We start from the raw sequence: 22,057 nt of genomic DNA on the forward strand, positions 1-22,057 counted from the left end.
CAGTAAGAGTTCATATGAACTGTTGTGAGTTTACTTAGACCAAGTGATTCTTAGGGATTGAATGTGAAAATTTCACAAGAATATATTTTTCTTTTTTTGTTGTTTGTTTCATAAATATTTCACAAGCGCTTCAATCTTCAAGAATCAGACTGATTAAAACAAGGTTTCTTTCCAGTACTTTGGTCTTGTTCCAGTGTTGAAGCCTGCAGACCAAGCTGGGATTGGAGGGCCTTAGTACTCATGACAGTGAGAAACCACTGTGGTGACTTTCCCAAGAGCATCAGTCACATCAAGGGGATGGGGGTGCATTTGTTTCATAGCCCCAGCTTGATGTCTTATCTATTGGGTAAAACTCTTGACAAAAACCGTGGGAATATCATAATTAAATACTATATAATATGTGTCATTTTTTTGCAAACCTATGCTAAAAGGATTTATGGCTCAGGAAGCCTGTCATGGTTATCTTATTGCTTTCTCTGATATTCAAAGACTTGATTTTGTGAGAAGGATAATAGGAATTTGAATCTGTACTTTAGGAAAGGATTAATTTCTCAGTGCAGCTGGTGTAACACAAGGTCAGGTAGAAAAAAAAAAAACACAACTTTGTTCTGATGAAAGCAGACTGACTTCTTACATGTGAATGTCTTGTAAGTCTCATCCTATTGCTCAGCCAGTTAAGCAACTAATTGTGAAATTACTGGGACTCCACTCTGTAAGAAAACATGTTTCCTAAGGAGGCAATTTGCTGAAACTATTTTCATGCCAGCACATCTTTAGAACCCAGCAATGTATCAGGGCATCAAGAGAGATGCTGTGAGGAAGTTAGGGTGAGAATTTATAATTAATTTTGAAAGTGGAGCAAACTACCTTACCCTGATGATGCTCATGGAGGGAGTTCAGATGGAAAGGCTATAATGCTATAAATTCCCGCCTTGCTTATTCTGTGATAATTCTCCCCATTAAGTAAAGCCTTCATGTCAAGGATACGTTGCTGCCTGCTACATATAGTGCAAAGAATAAATATCTCATCTCAGGATTTTTGAGTTCTTTTCTTGATTTTGCTACTTGCTTGCTTTATAACTTTTGGTAAATCACTTTCACTGAAATTTGTCCCGCTTGCTTTTCCATCTCTAGCAGTAACATAATAATCAGTATGTACTCTATATAACGTCCACACTACAGAGGCTTTAGAAAATGAAATTACCTTATGCAGTGCTTTGAGCTCCTGAGATTGTACTTCATTATATCACCACAACTTTAGTGTAATAAATATAATGTATATTTTCTTTTTAATTTTTCAGATGTTCAACTTGCCAATGGCTCTTTTCATTCCGCCATCAGTGTTTGCTGTTCATCTACAGTTTAATCTACTTTACCAGTTTTGGATACATACAGAGGTAAACTAGGTTTTTAAGCCATACCTAAACAGCCTGGAGCAGTGTCCTGGAAATCTACTAGTAGCTGATTTATTGTGTAAGAAAAATCTTTGTCTGACTTCTTTAAGGAGAAACATCTGTTCATTTTTATTCCTTTTGCTGAATATATATTGCTAAGTTTATAAGAAGCAATGAGGCCAGTTGGTCCCAATTAGATTAAAAAAATAATAACTGTAAGGAATCAAAACTTTTTAATATTTTAATACAATATTTTCCTATCTTGCAGCTTATTAAATATCTCTGGCAGATACTGAAACTGATTTTATTTCTAAGATAAATATTTTAGAGAAAAATATCCAAATAACAGTACTTCTTAAAGACCATTTAGAGTTAAAACTGAAGATATTGTTTCCTTTTTAATGCAAGTAGTTCTCAGATGAAAAATGTTATTTAGTTATCTAATAGCTATTTGCTTATGACTGCACCTATTTATTTGGTTTGTAAGTGTATAGGCAAAATGTATTTTACATACATACAGAGTTAATTACCCACTGTAATTTGTAAGTAGTTTTCCATACTTCTCAGGTAGTTGGACAGCCTTTCACTCTCACTACAGTAGAGGTGTTTAAAAGTTTTGCATGTTATATGGCAGTAGCATGTATGTCGGTAGCCCCTGCTGGGCTGCAGGCTAATTACCTCTGCAACACTCTTACTCCCTTGATTACTCTCACTACTCAGATGCTTTTTTCCCTCTGTAGTTTCATTATGCCATCTATAGGACATTTATTTTCGAAATATATATATATATATTTGCTATTTTACGTGACTGTGTTGCTTAAATTACTGTTTTTATTTTCTCTTTTCTGTGTGCTTGCTTAACAAAAAAAAAAAAAGAAAAAGAATAAAAAAAGAAAAACAAACAAACAAAAAAACCCTAAGATGTACTTACAACTACTAAGCACTTACAGTGGCCCAATAACAAACTTCTATTGTTGGCATTACAGTTCTTTTGGGCAAATTTCTAAAACCATTAACATGTGTCTCATATTCTGCAACATTAAATGAATAGCAAAGGTTTACAATAAAATGTAACAAACATCACCAGAACTGGCATAAACTCAAGCAGTACACAGTTAATGTTGTCAAAATGTTTGGAGGAAATTTGATTCAACACTTTGAAATTATACTAAATAAATACTCTGAGTCTCATGGTAGCAAAGTTTCTTTGACCCTATCTTAGGATCTCCAAACTGTTTTTATGGTGTTTCAAGCAAAATATGTGCCTCGCTTACCTCTTCTCTGCTGTCTGAAGCCATTCTTACCTCACCTTAGATACCTCTAATGCTTTGGTGTGTAGCAGTAACTGAATGAATCCTGGCACTGGTGTCACAGTGTGTGTATAAAGTTTATAGAGTTAATTTCAGAGGCTTCTACGAGATTCATCATCCCCAGCAGCTCTGGCGTCCTCTGGGAGCCCATGTTGGCTGCTGATACAGTGTGGCACTTTGTGTCATTAGGGGGTCCAGTGGAGAAGCCTTTCATCAGTCATATTCTGCCATTACAAGATGTAATAGTTTTCTTCCAAAATGCAAGAGGATTTAAGAAATGATCAGTTTATCCTCAGATTTCTATTACTGCTTATCAGTATTGATAGTTCCTTAGGCAGAATTTGGTCCCATATTGACTAGTCAAGAATGTTTGGAAACCATAACTTCACTACTTTTGATTACACATCTTCAATCTTCAGAAAAATAAAATCTAGTAAGATACAGTAAAAATGCATTGTTCTATAGTAATAGATTTATTTTTTTCATAGCACTGAAAGTCTTAATATAGGTTGTGCACAATTTAATGTTTTATGAAAGAAAAGATACATGATATTTAAATAACAGGAAAGAATGAAATTGTATGAAACTTCCTGAGGGAAGATATTTTATTTTAGTCTAGGTTTGAGTTTTTGCTGTTGTTGTTTAAAGAAATAACTCAAATTGAATTTAATAATTAAAAAAGAATGATTGTGCTATTCTGAACCTTTGTATGTCATGTTTCAGCCAAAAGCGAACATTCATAGCCAAAATATGATCTCTGATATTTTCCAAAACTTTAACTGGTTGTTTCAAACAATGTTCAGAGAAGTTTCCTGTATTAAAGCTTTGGCCTTCTTCAATACTTGTCATGTCAATTTTTGTTCTGCTTTCCTATCAGAATATCAGGCATGGTCCATTTTATTTTAACTCTAGTAGCTCATATATTCCTTCAAAGACAGTATACCAAATCACAAATATCAAAAGTACCTACTCTTTGTCTCAGACTTCCCTAGTTCCTGTATACTCGGTAAGCTGTTGAGCTTTTCTGTAAAATAGTACAGGATTCTAAACACTATGAACAAGGATTATACTATACCATATTTTAATAGTAATAAAAGATCTTTAGCACCAAAATCAGAAGGGGCTATTGATACAGATAAAGCATTTCTATAATTATTAAATAAATGGTGGGTATCCTAGACTGAAAATGGCTGTGTGACTTAAATAAGTTATGTACTTTCATTTAACTGTATTCACCAATTAGAAGAATTTCAGCTATCTGATGTCCATCTTTTTTTCTTCATTGCTTCTCTGCATTATCACACTGTATATATGGCAATCTGAAATAATATCACAAATTTTCCAAAGATTTTTTTTTTAAATCTCTGAATAACACTCAGGTATTGAAATAAATATAATAATAGCTCATTTAAATGAGAAAGGAGGCAAGAAAGGAAAAAAAAAAGAAAACTTTTTTTTAAATCATGGATAAAGATAGGATCCCAATAAATCAAGAGAAAACAATTTTTGGTTCGATCCAATCCTGTCACGTCAATGGAATGATGTTGCCTTAAATGGACTGGGAGAAATGTTTCTATGACTAGGCCATTCTCATCTAGACATCATCATGAGGGAAGTTTAAAAAAAAGAAAAAAAAAGACCTTTGGTCAAAAAACACTAAAAATCTAATTTTTCAAAAGCCACAAAATGTTTCAGGACTTTTACTGACAGACAGAAATACTCTATTTCAGTTTATTTTCACAGGTGATTCAGAAGGTCTGTGGCTCATATTAAACTATATCCTTCCGTTACGCATTTATTACAACCAATAAGTTAGGTGCATTTATAACCTGATAGACACCTGTGAAAAACAGAAATTAGTTTCTGTTGGTTTAGCTGTAATTTTTATGAGATGTCAAATTGTATTTGGAAAATATCAACTGAATCAATCCCTGTTCATATTAATTGTGGCAGTAGATTATTCCTTGTCTGTGTGATCTTTGACATGCATTAGTTTGTTTAATTTTCTCATTTAGGAAAAGACTGCAATCTATGCTCTTTACCATACTCATAGAACTCAGGTTTCTTAAGGCATCTCTTTTCCCATGTTTGTCTTCCTTCCTCATCAAAGCAGAAAATGTGCTACTATAAACCAGGAGTAACATGGGTGAAAACAGACAAGAAAGGAGTAGGAAACATTTTGACACCTTATGGAGGCTGGCAAAAGAGAATTGAAATCACTACAAAGGCCAGTTTTTCATTTTATTTTTTTTAATCAGAAAACACTGATTCAGTAAAGCTGATGCTTGCTGTGTAAGTATATAGTATTTGCCATCTCCCCCCATTCAAAACCATGGGACCTATTTCCAAATCACAAGAAAGCATGATTTTAGTAGGACACTCCTGTGCTGTGTGCAGGTCCAAGCTTCTTTAGCTTTGACTTCTGCTCTGTTTTCTTTAAAAAAAAAAAAAAAGAAAAGGAAATTGTGGAGGCTTCACTCTTTCATGAAAAGGAATCCTGTTTCTGGCACCAAGCCATCCACAGCCCATTGGCTGTCAGTACCAGGTGAGCTATTCTAGCCCAGTCTGGAAGTCCCTACCTCCATCAGCTCTTACCTAGGAAGACAGAAACAGTCTTCTATGCTTTTTGAAATGTAAGTAGTCAATAAGGAGATTAAAAAAGAAGATTAAAAAGACAAGTAACATTAATAAAAATACATACAAATGTATGTACTCCTTTTAAGAAGCAGTACACCTGTGATTACCATATCAATATCAAAAGCTTATCTTGAAAAAACATATCTTGAAAATCTAGAGGACATATGTCTCTTTAAGCAAAAACTATTTAAGACAAAAGTCCAATGGGTGGCAGTTGAAAGTATCTAATATCTTTAGGACAATGTGATAAATAAGTGACAGCATTAGACAATAGATAAGATATTCAAGTGGACAAAAAGTAACAGTTTTAAAATAGAGTTTACATTCCATATGAGGAAAAAAATCTTTACAATGAGAGTGGTGATGCACTGGAACATGTTGCCCAGAGAAGTTGTGGATGCCCTGTACTTGGAAGTGTCCAAGGCCAGGCTGGATGGGATTTTTGGGCAACCTAATCCAGTGGAAGGTTTGGAACCTTGGTCTAGTTCCAACTCTGGTTGGAACTAGATGATCTTTAAGGTCCTTCCAAACTATTCTATGATTCTATATTCAGTTAGTGAATTTAGTAATCTGTTCCTTAAAACTGAAAGGTATTTTCTTGATCAAGAAATAAGATTGTGATTTTAAAAAGCATTTTAACAAAATTTAGTTGACTGTAATGTGTACAAGTCTTTGCAATGGGAAAATGATTTTGTTTTTGTGGCTATTTTGTGGAGTAGGAGGATTACTGCTGGCAAGTAAAAAAAATAAAAACATTCCCGAGGCCCTAAGTTTGCAAAGGTGTATATTTGTCCATAATTTAGTGTACGGTGAATAGTTCCTCTAAGGTCCGTGAGTAATGAGTTCAACTTAATGTGTAGAACTTTTCTGAAAAAAAAAAAAAAAAAAGGTATAGAAGTGCTATCAAATGGATCACAATGGAAACCAAATGTGATTAACTAACTTAATTTGCTGGACAAGATAAACGTATTTGGCTTTTTTGTTTGTTTGATTGTTTTTTTGTTGTTGTTGCTTTGTTTTTAAATAGATAGAGTCATCAGTAAAAGGTAAAATCACTAATCTAATGCATTGAGTATAGTTGTGAAATTGTAGTCTCTTGAATTTTTCACTAGAAATTCATTTTGAATTCAAATAGCACATTTCAACCAAACCTTTCACTTTCATTTTCTGTATTCTAATATGTGGGCTCATTTAGTGAAAGAACAATCTTATTTTCTTTAATTCAGTCACTTAATTCAGTGCACTCATTGCACTTTGCACCTTCAAATCATAAACACACACATCTGTCCTATTCAGGTTACAAAGGATTAATATAAACTCCCAAGCCTTTCACAAGAGTTTTGCAAAAAATCATAAAAAATCATAAAAAAATGGACCTAATTTAGGGGTGAGATATGCAGCCACTCTCCTAGTCTGATATTTAAGATTATATCTGAAAACAGAGTGACCCAGATGATTCTTCTGGGATTGCTAGAAACAGGTCGCATCATCTGATGTTCTATTGGCTTGTAAGAGTTGGATTTTCTCACTGTTACAAAGACACGTGAAATTTTTCTAAAATGAACTGGAAATGAGCCAATCACTGAGTTGCATAAAAGAAAAAAAAAATGTTTTGCAAAAGAAAGTTGTGGTCTCATTCCTGGTAGATGATGGTTATTTTTTGTTTATTTCTTTGTTTTTATTATATTATTATTATTATTATTCAGAAAATCATTGTTCATCTGCTACAAACTGAAGGTCAAGCATTTACTGTGGGGAGAAGGAAAGCAAATAAATCAATAAATACTAGGGAGTTAAAAATATTTTATTTAAGGTAGACAGGGCGTTGGTAGGTCCAGATAGAATATGTACACGATACAGACAATAAAACTCTGCCATGATTCTAAGAAGCAGATCTTACTACTTCAGTCCAGACTGTGTGCCAAAATAACTTAATAGATTTTCTGACCAACCTAGAGGATGAAAGTCTTGTCATCATTGCACTTTTCAGAGAGCAGAAAAGTACAAAGCTAACATCACTATCGCTAAGTGAAAATACTAGTAATAAGTGCAAAATGTCTTCCACTTTTCCCTGCTTCACACCCCCCATTAAGAGGGAAAAAAATCTTTCTAGACATTTAAAGTATCTTCTTTTTTTTTTTTTTTTTTAATAAGAAGAATAACAAAGAGAGAGAAAATAAAACATTCACAAGAGAGCACAGTGCTCCTGTCCTGTCAAGTGTTGTGCCTGTACTTGAACACTATTTAATCACTGTTTATATAAAAATATAGAGTCATGAGGCTTGGAGTTCTTTCCTTAGCACCTATGACCTTAATGGTGATAAGAAGTGCCAACTTTACAACTTAGTAGCACCAGGGTGAACCTCCCTATTTAAACTAAGTTTTAAAAGTACTCCTTAGAAGTTTTTTATATCTGAGTCTACCTAGCAGTGCCCTGACATGGTAAGTTTTTAATTCTTATCTAGCTTCTCTTTTAAATAAACTGCAGAATAAAGAGAGACTTAAAAATATCAAAGTCATTTAAATGAGCTTGCTTAATACATTCAGCAGTTCACCATTCTGTGATCATTTTCATTCAAGAGCAATCTGTGCAGGGGAACTATTCCCTTCCCTTGCTGGAGATGGGCCACTTGTGAGGCAAGAAATGAAAAGTTTATGGGACAAGAATGTAAGCAGGAACTTGGCTTGTCATCCTAATTATTAAGTCCTTGAGTTTGAGCACTGGCTTCTGGTCCTCGCACCAAAGATTCTTCTTGCAACAGACAGTTATGGGTTGCAGTAGTGGGTCTGACTATTATTAATCTCTCTTCAGAAACCCTAAAACCAAAAATCATATTCAATAATTTTATTTAGATGACTCATGTCAATTGTGTCTGTGGAGAATTATGAAGATGAAAGTAAAATGAGCTACTTAGAGATGCAGCTTATTTCAGTACATTTTGAATACTGCAGAAAAAATTTAAGCAACCAATTTACCAAGTAAAGTTAATAAAATAATGAAAGAATACCACAATAATTTGGACATAAGTTAGAGAGATCAAGCCCTGTACAAGCAATCAAACAAAAGATATCAAGATAACAAAAGAAATTTTCCATCTCTTTAGCATTGTTTGCACATATTAACCTTGGGTTTTGCTCATAGCTTGTCCTTATTGAGAATCTATTTTAATCAGTTATGGCTTCAAAAGTAAAAGAAAATTTGAAAGGCATTTATTTATTAAAGGTGTATATAAGGTGTAGGATGCTGACTATATTTTTTTGTCTTTTTAAAGAGAAGGGCGAAGACCCCCCAATTTCCAGCATGTATTTGTCAAGCTGATGAAAAATACTGAAATTGTATAGCAATTTTTCTCTTTGATTTTTTTTAAAATCCTTAACTTGATATATGACTGAAAGAGTGGCTTTCTCTGTGCTCTGCTATTTGTAATGCTGCAATTAAAACAATCCATTAGTGATGGTTTTCTTTCATTTTAGTAGACAACCTGATTGAAACATCTTATATATCCTCATCTTTCCTACAAGAGGACTTCATTAGATATTTAAAAACAAACAAAAAAAAGTTGCATCCACCTATTGAAAGTGTTAGCTGAAATATTCATCTCAGATGTCAATTTGATTCAAACCTTAACCCGTTTAAGGCATAAACCAATGAAAAGTGACAACAGTAACTGCCTTCAAGATAATTTATTATAAATACATTTCTAAAGTCAGTGTGTTTATTATATAAACATACCCTAAACTTGACTATACATTAAAACTAGGCTTTTACCTCCCATTCCTAAAATACAAATTTATCAGAAAATCATCCCCCTATGAAACTCTTTATGATCCCAACAGGCCTGATTCCTTTAGCTTGTTTTATTTCCAAACTATAAATATTGTTTTTTCGCTCCTCAGTGTGGAAATTTGGACACATCCATTTTACATGCTTACTGGAGTAGAAAACTGCCTAATCAGATAGGAAAACAGTTGGCGGTGTATAAATCAGGGTTTGCCGAAGATTTCAAAGTGTGAAACTGGGCAGACGAGCACATATCCTAGGAGTTCTGCCTTTCCCTAGCTTCCCTGTAGAGATTTCACATGGCAAATATGATCACGAGGGCCATCTGTATAAATACATGGGTGTGTTGTCCTGAATTAACACAGCAGCTCTATTGACGAATGTTATTAGGGTCTTATTTTTAAATTTCCCCACCAGACTGTCTGAAATATAGATTTATGTACTGAGAATAAAAATCTTATCTGGATTTTGATGAGGAAATCAATTGTAATACCAGTTTTACTACCAACTAGTCTAGCAAAAAGCCCAGAGTTAAGTTCAGAGTGCTCCTTAGTGATGCTCAAGTGATGAATTTACCTTCTCCTGTCCTGTAGATCAGTTACACTACAATCTTGAAAGTCATGCGCTGCTACAAATGGCTTTTCATATACTTGAAAAAAAAAGTTAAACTTTTTATTTACCAATGGTTTTACTGTAACATTGCCTACTCTACTCAGACGACATTCCTTCCTAACATTCATGTTGAAAGAGAGTTAAGCAAAGATTCATGTTGTAGTGGTGACAGGAGGAGTTGTTACACAAGATGTAAAGTTTCCCTTGGATTTCATGTCACGATTTTTTCTCATTATTTAAACAAGAACTACATTGAAGTGGTGCAGGTACCAGGCAATAAAGATTTCCCTTGGTGCTGACAAACTCTGAGACCGCAAACGGAGGTGCTTACATGCTGCAAGAGAAATCGCATAATGTTCTTTTCCTTTAAGTTAGAGATTGCTGTCACAAAGGAAACATCTTTATATAAGAACCACTACTACAGAAAAAAGATTTATTTCTCATTCAGTTATATGTGGAAAAATTTCTAAGCCTGTAGATTTTATCCTGTCTTGTTTTTTAAACTGCCCTTGGAATTGCTTCAAGTGTTCTCATAATTCTGCTTTATTGTTTAGAAATACCTCAGTGCAATAATGTAGGAATATGTTTTTGGTTTTTTTTTTTCAAGAAAAAAAAGAAAAAGGAGGAATATATGTTTTCAGGAGAGATCTTATAAGGCTTTTATGAGTGATTTACATAAGACACCTACTTATCAGATCCACAGGTATTTTATCAAATCCATTTGTAAGGTTTTGTCATTTTTTATTTTTTTTTATTTTTTATTTTTTTTGGCTATGGGATGTTAAAACATAAACAAAGCAAACAGGAAAATAGTTTTGCAGGATTGCTGCAGTTCATCTGTGGGTCACTGGCATATGAGCTGAGGTGCACATGATGTGTTAATTGAGAGGAAAAATTGGAGGCAGGGCTTGATTTAGAACCATAGGTGTCTGTATCTAGGAGACAAACACAACCATAATCCCTCTCTCCACCTCCCCCAGCCATATTGGTCAAAATACTGATAAAATCATACTTGGACAACAGTTGAGGTATTTCAATGTAGTTATAGTTATTTTTCGGTTTCTATTTTCTAGAAAATAAATATTTTTCTAATAGTTATTTTTCTGTCTTCCCAAGATAACTGCAGGATGTTGATATAGACAAGAATATTTTATACTCACAAGTAGACTCCTTTTCCTTTCAATAGTATGAAAAGGATTTGCAGTAAAGTCAATAGAGATATTGGGCAATGACATTTCCACTATACATTTTTTAATTTTGAAACTAATTTCCAGTAAAATGATCTGAAAAAAAGTTTGTACATGGACTGTTGTTACACCACATTAAATCCTGTTATGAGTGAATCCCTACAAAGTCCAGTCCTTTCACTGTGATTTTAGTAGGCTCCTTTTAGCCTCACATTACAGGGTCATAGAGCACAGAATCTTCCCCGGCAAAAATTATCTTATTATCCTACCCTTCACAATTTACTCTGATGAAGGATCTGCTCATAGGAGTTTTACCTGTGGTAAGATGGCAGAAGATAGAAAAATTCAACAAAAATCAACAAAAATGTTCTTCACATTGTGGTGCTGTAGGAGGCTTCAAAATCCACCTTTCCAGAGGGGATATATTTCTCCTTGTTGGAATGAATTGTGGCCCTTTGGAACCAGACGTTTTTCAGTTATAACAGCTTTTTTCTTCTATTTTAGAAATGTTCAAAATATATAGGAGTAAACTTACTGATAGCAAAGTAAATTTCTAGAAATAGCATCCTGTGCCATTTTAAATATCTGGTGGAAATGTATTTTTGATGCGTTTTAGCCAAAGTATTGATTTATGTGTTGCTAATTTCAACATGCTGGATCTTTTCTTGTCAGGTACAGAGTACTGTGCCACCTCTGATCTTAAAAGTCATGTGGTCATCATTGTTATCTCAGATAATATTTCTATCAGCATGTGGCTAATATGTCACTTAATGGAGGTAACCTTGCTGAATTAAAGTGGGCCCAGGCATCAATCACTCATGATGCTGAAGGCAAGATGTTTCAGGAGACTTATAATTGTCACCACCCCCAGAAAAGACTGTATGGTGGGCTCTTCACTTTTAAGTGGATGAGACACATTTCATTTTCCAAAGGAAATGCTTTCTCTAGGATTAGCCAGAAGTATTCATTTAAAATTGTACTAAAACTCCTGAGATCCTCAGGGAAGCTCAAAATGTAGTTTTACTTCATCATACCTAAGTATTATATGAACTTTCAAAAGAATGACTTTTAATTTAAAAATATGAAATTAATCAGGTGGATATTGAATACTTCAAGGCATTCATTTTGAGGACATTTTATTATAATTTACCTGTAGGCTAAAAGTGAAGACTGCTATCTCTTAGTGATTCTCTGCACTCCTGGCATAGATTTAGTTTATTTTTACCAAAAAAAAAAAAAAAAAAGTTGTTTAAATATTTAGCTAAAAATATACTGAAACCAAGTAGGTCAAAGTTAGGTGTAGTCTTAGAGATAAATCCTTGTTCTCTTAGGTGTTGGACTGTAGTTCAATCCAAGACATTCATCTCATTAAATTAATTTAGTGGTTACATCTCACATTGTTTAAAACAGTGGGATTTTCTGCGAGAGAGAGAGGAGGGAAATTAAGCTAGCATGGATGATGAATTGTTTCTCACCTTTAGGTGGTCTTTTAAAGCTTGAACTTATTTTGAGGGAGTACTGAGAAATACAAATGGCCCTATTTATGTTGTCCTTGGCTTCTGATTTAAACAAAACAAAACAAACTTGTCCCAGTGTTCTGCTTTTCCAGCCAATGTGTGCAGGATTTTGAGACAGATGCTCCAGATGTTACAGTTCTCTCCGTCTGAAGAATCTTCTCATTTCTATACTCCTTTCTTTACAGAAATGTTCTGCTTAACCTGATAATTAGAAGTTATTTTTATGTTATGAAAGACAAATATAAACAAAATTGTTTATTCATTTAATTATTATATTTGCTTTATTCACAAAGATTTAAATTCATGTGATGAAATGTCCTGTGTCTACTTTTTGAGTCCAGATCTACTTTCACTTGCACAAGTGGAACTGAAAGTAGACAGAAATGGAACTGGTGTCTTTTAGAACTTTTATCAGTAAATTTTATAAGAATAAAATCTTTGTATGTTTAGTTATTTAAAAGAACAGGCCTGCTCTCATGAGTAATGAGTGGCTGCCTATCTACTTAGTGTGTTACCTGCCAATATTATCTCTATTTATATATTACAGATCACTCATTTCTACAGGATGAGTATTAAAATTATAATTATTATTTTTTTAAAGTGGTAGGTTCTGTGTTTTGTTTCCTAAGGTACAAGTGTGTATTTGTATAAGAATACTTATTCTATTCTATTCTATTCTATTCTATTCTATTCTATTCTATTCTATTCTATTCTATTCTATTCTATTCTATTCTATTCTATTCTATTCTGTTCTGTTCTATTCTATTCTATTTTTTATTATTTCTCTTTTAATTGAAAGACATTATGGTCATAACCAGACATGGCAAATAGATACCATTTTGTGATATATTCTGACCACAAACACTTTTTACTCATCCAGTGATTGCATCTATTTTTGACTGATAGTTCTGTGTTTTGGATTAAGGAATAGTTGCTATGTCTGGGTATCCACATGCTTCTATTGAGCTAACCAAAGCAAAAGATTTGAAGTTAATGCTAGCTTTCATCTGGCTCCATAATACAGGCAAATACCTCCTTTAGCACAAAACCGTGCTCATACAAACTTAACTCATCAGCATTTTCTGACAATACTTGAATCATTAGAGTGAGTTTCTGGCAATCAACACTTTCTGGTCTGTTACTAAAAGGATCAAGGCTGGATTTCTTGTACTGTTGAATCGTTGACTTAGCTTGCAGGTTCACTATGAATTTATACTGGTCTAAGTTGCTGCTGCTACTTTCTTACGCCTCTAACTCCTGTGAGTATTTGTGATCATATATTGGATCAGATTCAGGAACTGATCCAGTTAAACTGATTTTAAAAGAAAAAAAAATAGTATCAGTTCCCTAATGAGGTTTGTTGTGCTGCTTCTGCTTGGGTAAAAGAAGGGTATTGACAAGCAGTCGAAGGTACTGAAGGAAGAAGTGGTTGTTTCTGGGTCAGTGCCAGCCATTTTGTGAGGCAGTGTTCACTTCTTAAAGAGTTACACTGGAACTTGAGCAGTGCCAATGCATACAGATAAATATTGTCAGTGAAATGATCTGTATAGAATCATGAACTAATAATAAAAGATAAAGAGAAAATATGATGCTTGATCAAAAATATATATATATTGAACTTTCATTTAACTAGATTTCACTTTTTTGTTGTTGAAAATTATTGTAGCTCACACAGTGAAAAGGTTGAGGCAAAAAATTTGCATTCTCATCTTTTGAGGCAAGTCTCCTGAAGATAAACATCTTCTATATGCCTTTCATCCTCTTCTTTTCCCTCTTTCCTATTGATTTTATACAGTATTTTCAAACTTATATAAACATTACTTGTTTTCCAGGTTGTCACCAATATTGGTCCTTTGGAGTGGATTCTTAACACTCCCAGTCATCACAGAGTACATCATGGTAAGTGTTTTTTCTCATGGTCAGTTTTTGTACTGTAATAAAAAAGATTTAAAATTTTATTTTAGTTTTATTCAAGAATTTTAATTTTGGTCATTGCTTCAAAAATAGCCCTTGTTATGTTAGAAATTGCACAGTATTAAAAGAAAAAATGTTTTTAGAAATTAAATTTAGTTTTTAAATCTTTACATTTGAGATAAATTACTGAGCAGAAGTTAAGCCTAGGTAACATGAGATAATTTGAAGATTTTGAACAAAGTAGTTAAACACTTGCAAATATGAGGAATAATAGAAAAATATCTCAACTTCCCTGACTGCTAAAACATGATCATCTTATCGATCAATAACAGATGCTCTTGCATTCAAATTCAAACACTAAATATGCAAAAATACGTTTTTCTTTTTGAAGTAGAGCTGTTAAATGTTTTAGTGGAATTTAGTTCCAACTGTCTGAGTTTTTGAAAAATATCACTTCACACTTGTATATGACGGCTGATATGACTTTCCATCAATATTCAGAACCATTAAAGACAGTAGTGAACACCTAAATTTGATTAATAACTCCAATGCATGATTAAAAATGCCATGAACATAGCTGTGGAATAAGAGTGGGTTTCACAGATGCCATTAGCTCATTCAGCGTGCACAGATAACAAGGAGAAATGTAATAGCAGCATGGAAGAGCAAAATAATTTGAAACAGACTCAAATGCAGTCATATGTACAGAGGATGTTATTAATATTTATTATATCCTCCATGTGTAAAGTGTTTATGGCACTGTAGACTTTTTAAAAAGACTGTGGTGCTGTAAGTGTCTAATCCTTAAAATTTGCACAAGTACTGGTAATCCTGGAGGGATACACTCTGCTCTTGTTTGCTCTGCAGTAAATCCAGACTAATCCTCTGAGCCTGATCCCGATCAGAGTTGAGCAGAATCACTCCAGAGCTGATCAAGTGTTGTACAGTTGTTCCAAACAAACTTCACAAAGTTGGAGGTATTAAGCAGTGTAAGAAATGAGGGTTTTCTCATACTTTTGATAGGATGGCTCATATACAAATGCATTCCCTAGCAAATAGATAAAAGGATCATCTTGAAGTTAATAATAAAGACAGGATCAGACACGTGACATAGAACATAGACAGACGAAAGCCATTAATGAGATGATTGTGCATAAATATATCTGGTATATATTTGCTTAGGTATAAATTGGTGAGGTGATTTTTTTTGTTTGCTCTTCAATTTTCCTTTTTTAAATATATATTTTAGCTAAATATACTTTCCAAATAAATCTTTTTATTTCACAGAAATTTGGGATATGACACATTTGATCTGTATATTTGAATCTGAGTAGAAAGAGAGTTATATGCCTAATAAGAAAACAGACATTTTATAGACACATAAAAGGTAGCTAACCTACTAGAACTTAAAACTAGATTAGAAGTTGATGCTAAGATTTCCCTTCATATTTAAGTCACACATATTCTTATATATGGAATGACTTGCCAATGATTTTCATTACAGGCAGAAATCCTTACTGCATTGACAAAAATTATGGTGGCACACTCATTATCTGGGACAGGATATTTGGTAGGTAAAACAAACAAACAAAAATGTTCTTCCTTATCTTTAGTTAGTTTGTCAAACAAAAATAAGTATACTTTTAATTTGATTGTTGGTTGCTCTTTTTTTTTTTTTTTTTTTTCCTTCAGGAACATTTGAAGCAGAAGATGCTAAAGTTGTATACGGCTTAACACATCCAGTAAATTCATTTGAACCCATTCTGCTCCAGGTGCAGTTTGTATCAGTTTGTATCACTGACTGGTATTTTCAACAGCCACTGATGTTCAGAAAAACTCCTCTCTTAGGCACAATTGAGGTTAACTCTGCATTGCTGCACAAGTCAGTTAATCTATCTTCATTTATTAATCTCAATTATTTCATTACAAAAAAAAAATATTTCCACTCACTGCATTGAACATATGTAGAGCATGTAGAGCCATAATGAAAGTACAATACAGTAAAATTATTAACTAATTATGGTGGAGAAGTAGCAGGTCTGTGATTTACCCACTGAATGATGTCCAGTTTGCCATTCACAGAGCAATATGCAGAGAAGCACAGATGGAAAAAAAAACAAAACACTGTTGTTTATGTCTTCTCTAAATACTACTATTTCATAAATAATCCCATGGTGTGATATCTTTACTATCTATTTTTATCTGTATTGAATATTTCCTCTTCAAGATACTACAGAATGATTTGTGTTGTCAGCATTATATATCATGGTTTCAACAAAAGCTGTAACACAGTTTGAATGCAGTTTAAAAATGAAGAAAAAAATCTTAGTATGATGTTTCTTGGTGGAATTCTTGGTCCAGGCTACTCTTCAGCTGGATAAAAATTCTCCTTAAAAACCTCAGAGACTGAGGAGTAAATAAGTCCCCATTTTCTTCATGGGGACTTTTCATACCCCATGAGGTATCTCAATGAATGAGATTCTACCCAAAGGGGTGTCTGGGCTGGAAGCTGGAAGGACGGCCACAGTCTGTGCAATTTTATATGTTCCAGACAGAAGCTAAGGAATTTAGGAATTGAGAGTATATCATGTCAAGGTCCCAGTAACAAAATTCTAGTTTAAAACCACCATAAATAGAGCTATACAAAATACCATTAAATACTATGGATTGCTTACAAGAAAGTGAAAATTTCCTCTGAGCAGAAGTCATCATAATTCTCACTATGAACCAAGGGCCTGATACAGCTCCTGCCTATTTCAGTCAGGTTTTCTGAACTTCTCTTTTTAATTTATTCTCTTTACAGACTTTCAAAACCTTTTATTTGAAAGCTAAGAATGAGTAAAATATAATGTTTTACTAAATTTTATTTTACTAACACTGAAAAATCACTTGCTCTTTTTTTCAGTTACGTCCCTTGGCTCATATTTGGAACACATTTTGGGCCACACCTGGATTTTGCAATAAGCTTTCTGTCCTATTCAAAGGGCCAGGCTGGGGACCAGGCAAACCTAGACTTGGCCTTCCTGAGGAAATCCCAGTGGTAAATATAACATGCAGAGGCTTTCAGTTTTGTGTAATTTACTTGGACCTCTTAATGCTACTGGATCAATGTTAAAAACTCTACACATGCTATTTTAAATTAGCAAATTATCAGTCATAAAGCATAGGGGAAGATGAAATAGGAAAAGAAACTGAAGGAAATGAATGTTTTACTTTTTATTATTACTATTATTATTTTATTTTATTTTATTTTTTATTTTATTTTATTTTATTTTATTTTATTTTAAGGAAAAAATATGTCTTCTAGTTTATCTTTTCATTATTCATTTCCTAAAGATATTTCCAAAATAGTTCTATAGAATAAGGTCATTTCTCTTTTTCCTTCAGCTGTGAACATACACGCACACATATTTAAACTCTGTCTCACACTAGGTATTACATGTATTTGAAGGCAGATTATCTGTGGGCAATTATCTATGTCCCTTAACCCTTTTGTGTTTGTAATTACAAAGAATACTAAGGAATATCAGGCTGGATTGTGTCAATGTTGAAGGCTATTATCTGCTTTGCTTCATACAGATCACTGGAAAAGAAGTTCCATTCAACCCAAGAGTACCAGCTTACCTTAATTGCTATGCAGTAGTGCATTTTGCAGTGATAATGGAGCTGTATATTGACCTTCTTGCTACTGTGACTGTAAGTAATTCATATCTTTGAGTAATAACATCTCATGCTGACAGTAATATGACTCATGACATATTTAAATAATAAAGCATAATCTAAATCCTCTAATAAAGAAACTCTAAGGCCTGTATCATATATTAACTATTATAATCATAAATAAATTATGTAAAAAGTATAATAATAAATGGCTAAATATATAATAATATAACATTATATATGCATTAACATGTTAATTAAAATATTTAATAACTTTATTAACCATTTACAGATGCATGTGCTTAAGTTAAGCAATTCAATTAAAAATAATAGATGTTCTGCAGAAAAGGTACATGTCTGCTTCAGGTTTTAGGACCTCATGAAAGGAAGAATATATCTCAGACTTAAAGCTATATAGGTTTTAAGATATCAAGGTTGGTCACATTTATGGATTCCAATATTGTCCAAGCTTTAGAAGGAGGATTGCAAAGGTCTTGTGGTGCTTGCAGGTAGGAATCTTCAGCATGAGTTCAGAGTTAGCGGACCACTGCCTTGGGGCAAATTGCTCTTCCAGTATTGAATGTGCAACAGCATTGACAGAAGTGCAGGGAGAGGGACATATTTCCCACCACAGGTTTGGGCTGACAGGATCTCTCTAGTAACACAACACGGTTACCCTACGTGTGATCTCTGAAGGTGCACTATGAGGCCTTCTCCACCTACAAGAAGTGAGATATTAACACACCTTTCCAACTACCTCTTCATTCTTCCTTCCTTGAAAACTCTTTCTACTTTACTAAAGGGAAAATCTTTTAGTTAACTAGCATAATTTGAATGCATAAACCTAGTATCCCTGAAATCAGACAAAGGCCTACCAAAACCACCACAAAGTCCATACATTGAATAAAATGTCCTTTGCCCTTCTTATATTCTTTCCCATTCCTACTTGGTTAAGTAGCGGTCTTTTTGTTGTGTTACAGACATTGCCACAGGCCTGCATTCAAGGTATTGAGGGCCCCCTGGGGTCGTCAGCCTCTGCCGGACCATGGACCTGCCTCATTCCTGCATGCTTTCCCAGCAATCTCTGGCCCTTGGCCAATGGCAATTACTGTCCCCTACCTACCTTGTTGGACTGTGACCTTTTCCCTGGCTCCATGGCCCAGCCCACTGGACTGCTGCTGGCCACTATGCCACTTGTGTGGGGAGCAGCTCTTCTTGCTGTGCCCTGATGCCTTGAATGACATGTCTGAATCTGTCCAAGCGGCGGATTTCTGGAAATAAGTCTATTTTGCGTATCTAAACATGTTCAAAGGATTCCAAAGTATTGCAAAGTTTTCAGAAGTCTTGTCTGAATGTTGAAGTTTCGACTCAGAAATTCTCACATCCCATTGCAAGAAGGGCAGTGAGAAGGGTCTTTATGTGCAATAATGGAAGACATGGCAGCAGGCCACTTATTTATTTATTTGTTTTTTTTGTTTAGGTTAGACATGTTCTGAGTTGCACATCAAACCAGTACAACAATGCTGGTTTTGATAAATGTTTAAAAAGCATTTTATGTAGCATTCCGAAAGAATACAAAAGCTAGCTCAGGAACTCTCTTCTGATTAACGTTAAAATATTCTACACATCATGTTCATCTCTATAAAATAGTCACACCACAACTGCAAGGAATTTAGAGGTTACTAAACCATCTGAAGTTTAGTCTATTCTGAGAAATTTCTGAAGACAGGAAATTAATCCAAAGGTGAGCATTAATACCTCCCAAATAAAAAAGGTGTACAATGCACTTAATTCCAGTGTTCATGCATCGTCAAAAGCCTTTGCAAGATTTTCAGGATATGCTTCTAGAGTCCTGCATATGATCAGCAAGTCATGTTTTTCTAGGGATCAAATCAAGTGTTTTGTTGTTTGCTTGTTTGTTTTCTTTACTTTGTTAATACTGCTTTTAATGGCAAGAACTAAGGAGTCTGTTCATGAGTTTTTTCATAATTTTTCTTTTCTCCTTTTGTATTTTTTTCTGGTCTGAGAAGGAAAAAATGGATGGTCCAAATTATTTTCTCTGCTGATAACTGCAGCTCTTTAAGAATAGTAATAAGGGAAGTTGAAAAATGCACCCAAAGCCCAGATGATCATTAAATTCTTGCAATCACAGAGAGGAAAAGTATACATCCACCATGTATAAACTTATTGTAGCAAAACAACTAGAAAATTCTCTGCAGAAAACTGTGGGGTAATAAGGCAGTAAGGATAAGGAGAGCACAGGGGACTGGAAGCACCTCATCTCAGGACATAAACCTTTGGCGTGGGTGTAGAAAGTGCTGGTCCCAAGACAGAGTTCCAGCATTGCTCTACAGTACAGTGAGGAAGCTGTCATGAGAAGGAAGCTTGTGTATGAATAACTTTACTTGGCAAAAAACATTCTTCAATATCAGTTTTCCACTACACTGAATTATGAAATGTCTATGGATACAACTGGAACTTTCTGTCTGGCTATGAATTATGTCATAACTGTGGCATAGCTCCATAAATGGAGAAAGCTAACTGTTTTCCTCATTTTTAGGTATAAGTTCCATTTCATAATAGCCATAAGATGCAGCACACAGTTATTACATTTCTCAAGTGATTACAGTTGCTCAGTGTTTGGTCTCATGCCCTGTAGAAGTGTTAAGTTTCTCTATATGCAAAGAGCAACTGTATACCTTCAGTCTGAATGACCTGCATTTTTAACATAGAAAAAGAGCAAAACAAGAAAGAACAAATATATATTTTCCACAGCAGAGCATATACAATGTTTATTTTCTATATAGCAATCTGTACTACATCCAGAGAATAAAAAAATACTTCTGAGTTCTGCACATCTAGATCTGATCCAAAGCTAATTGACATAATGGGATTTGGATCAGTCCCAGAGAGAGTGCTAGGAGTGTAAAACTGCAGTACATTCAAAGCAAAAGTCTCATAGCTCCAGAACTGTATGTATCACATAAATCAAAGTGAAGTATACCTTAAACACTTTTTGCAGAGTCTTTTTTTATTGTTGATAGATACTATAACATTTACGATGATTATAAAGCTATGAATATAAGAGCAGTTTCAATTAGACAAAAACTAGTAAGTGATAAGATAGGCCTCTTGCAAGTTGAGAACAAAATTAGTATATCCAATCAATAGGACATCAACAAGTATCATGTAAGTAATATTGCTAAGAATTCAATTTTTTTTTTTTTTAGGAATTCTCAGTTAAAATAAAATACATACAAAGACACCTAAGAACACAAGTTCCATAGCATTGTATTAACATGCATCATTTGAATGTTGAAAGTATCTGATATATGACAGCAGGGCACCTGATAAATTATGAAATGTCCTGACATCTTTTTCTGTTGAACCACTGAAGACAATAGGATGAGAAAATGCATTCATGTTATTTATTCTTCAGTAGGAATAAAACACTCTGAGTCCTTTGAAATATAAAAGTCATTTTGGAATCTTTCAATTTACATCTAAATGCACATTTGGAATGGCATATTTCCTTGGTTAAACAGATTTTTTTTTTCTCTCTATTTATATACATGCTGTGAAAATCTGTCAGTTAAAAGCAATGTAAACTTCTTCCCAAAATTCTGTAACCCTCCTTCTTTTTTAAGGCTCCAAAACATTTTTTAGAGCTTTCAATGGAATCAAAATCCAACAAAAATATTTTTTTCTGTTTGATTACAGCCAATAACCACATTGCAAAGTTGTGGCTGACTTGTAACTGTGGTCCAACAGGCTTCTCTGTTTATGCAAATACTCCAGTATATAAATATTCATTTATTTTATATATACATCCATTCAAATAATGTTTAAGTGGGTTGAAAATGCTAGTACTAACAAAGGTGTAAAAAGCACATTCTTTTCACAGTGCAACTTGCAGTGTGTAGATTTAATATAAGATGTTTAGTTTAGTGATATAATCTACTGACTAATGTTGATTTTGGTAGAGTAATGCCTAGAAAATGGATGTCACAGCTGCCAGCATCCAGTTCATAGGGTGATACAAATT

The 22,057-nt window shown here is 33.9% G+C and overlaps 1 protein-coding gene across 4 annotated transcripts in view; it reads left to right on the forward strand.

The window, feature by feature from the left end:
* Positions 1-22,057, forward strand: part of AGMO (alkylglycerol monooxygenase) — a 194,525-nt gene that overhangs the window by 82,270 nt on the left and 90,198 nt on the right. For all 4 annotated transcript variants that reach the window (XR_014581001.1, XM_083827593.1, XM_083827594.1 and 1 more), the window contains 6 exons: positions 1,302-1,397; positions 14,271-14,337; positions 15,857-15,922; positions 16,045-16,124; positions 17,258-17,392; positions 17,932-18,048. Coding sequence is in view for 3 of the 4 variants with exons in the window: in XM_083827593.1 (XP_083683719.1) it covers positions 1,302-1,397; positions 14,271-14,337; positions 15,857-15,922; positions 16,045-16,124; positions 17,258-17,392; positions 17,932-18,048 (561 nt within the window). In the remaining variant the exon portion in view is untranslated. The remainder of the gene's footprint in view (positions 1-1,301; positions 1,398-14,270; positions 14,338-15,856; positions 15,923-16,044; positions 16,125-17,257; positions 17,393-17,931; positions 18,049-22,057) is intronic.

Source organism: Anser anser, assembly GCF_964211835.1.
Source record: "Anser anser genome assembly, chromosome: 2".
NCBI classification, from domain to species: Eukaryota; Metazoa; Chordata; class Aves; order Anseriformes; family Anatidae; genus Anser; species Anser anser.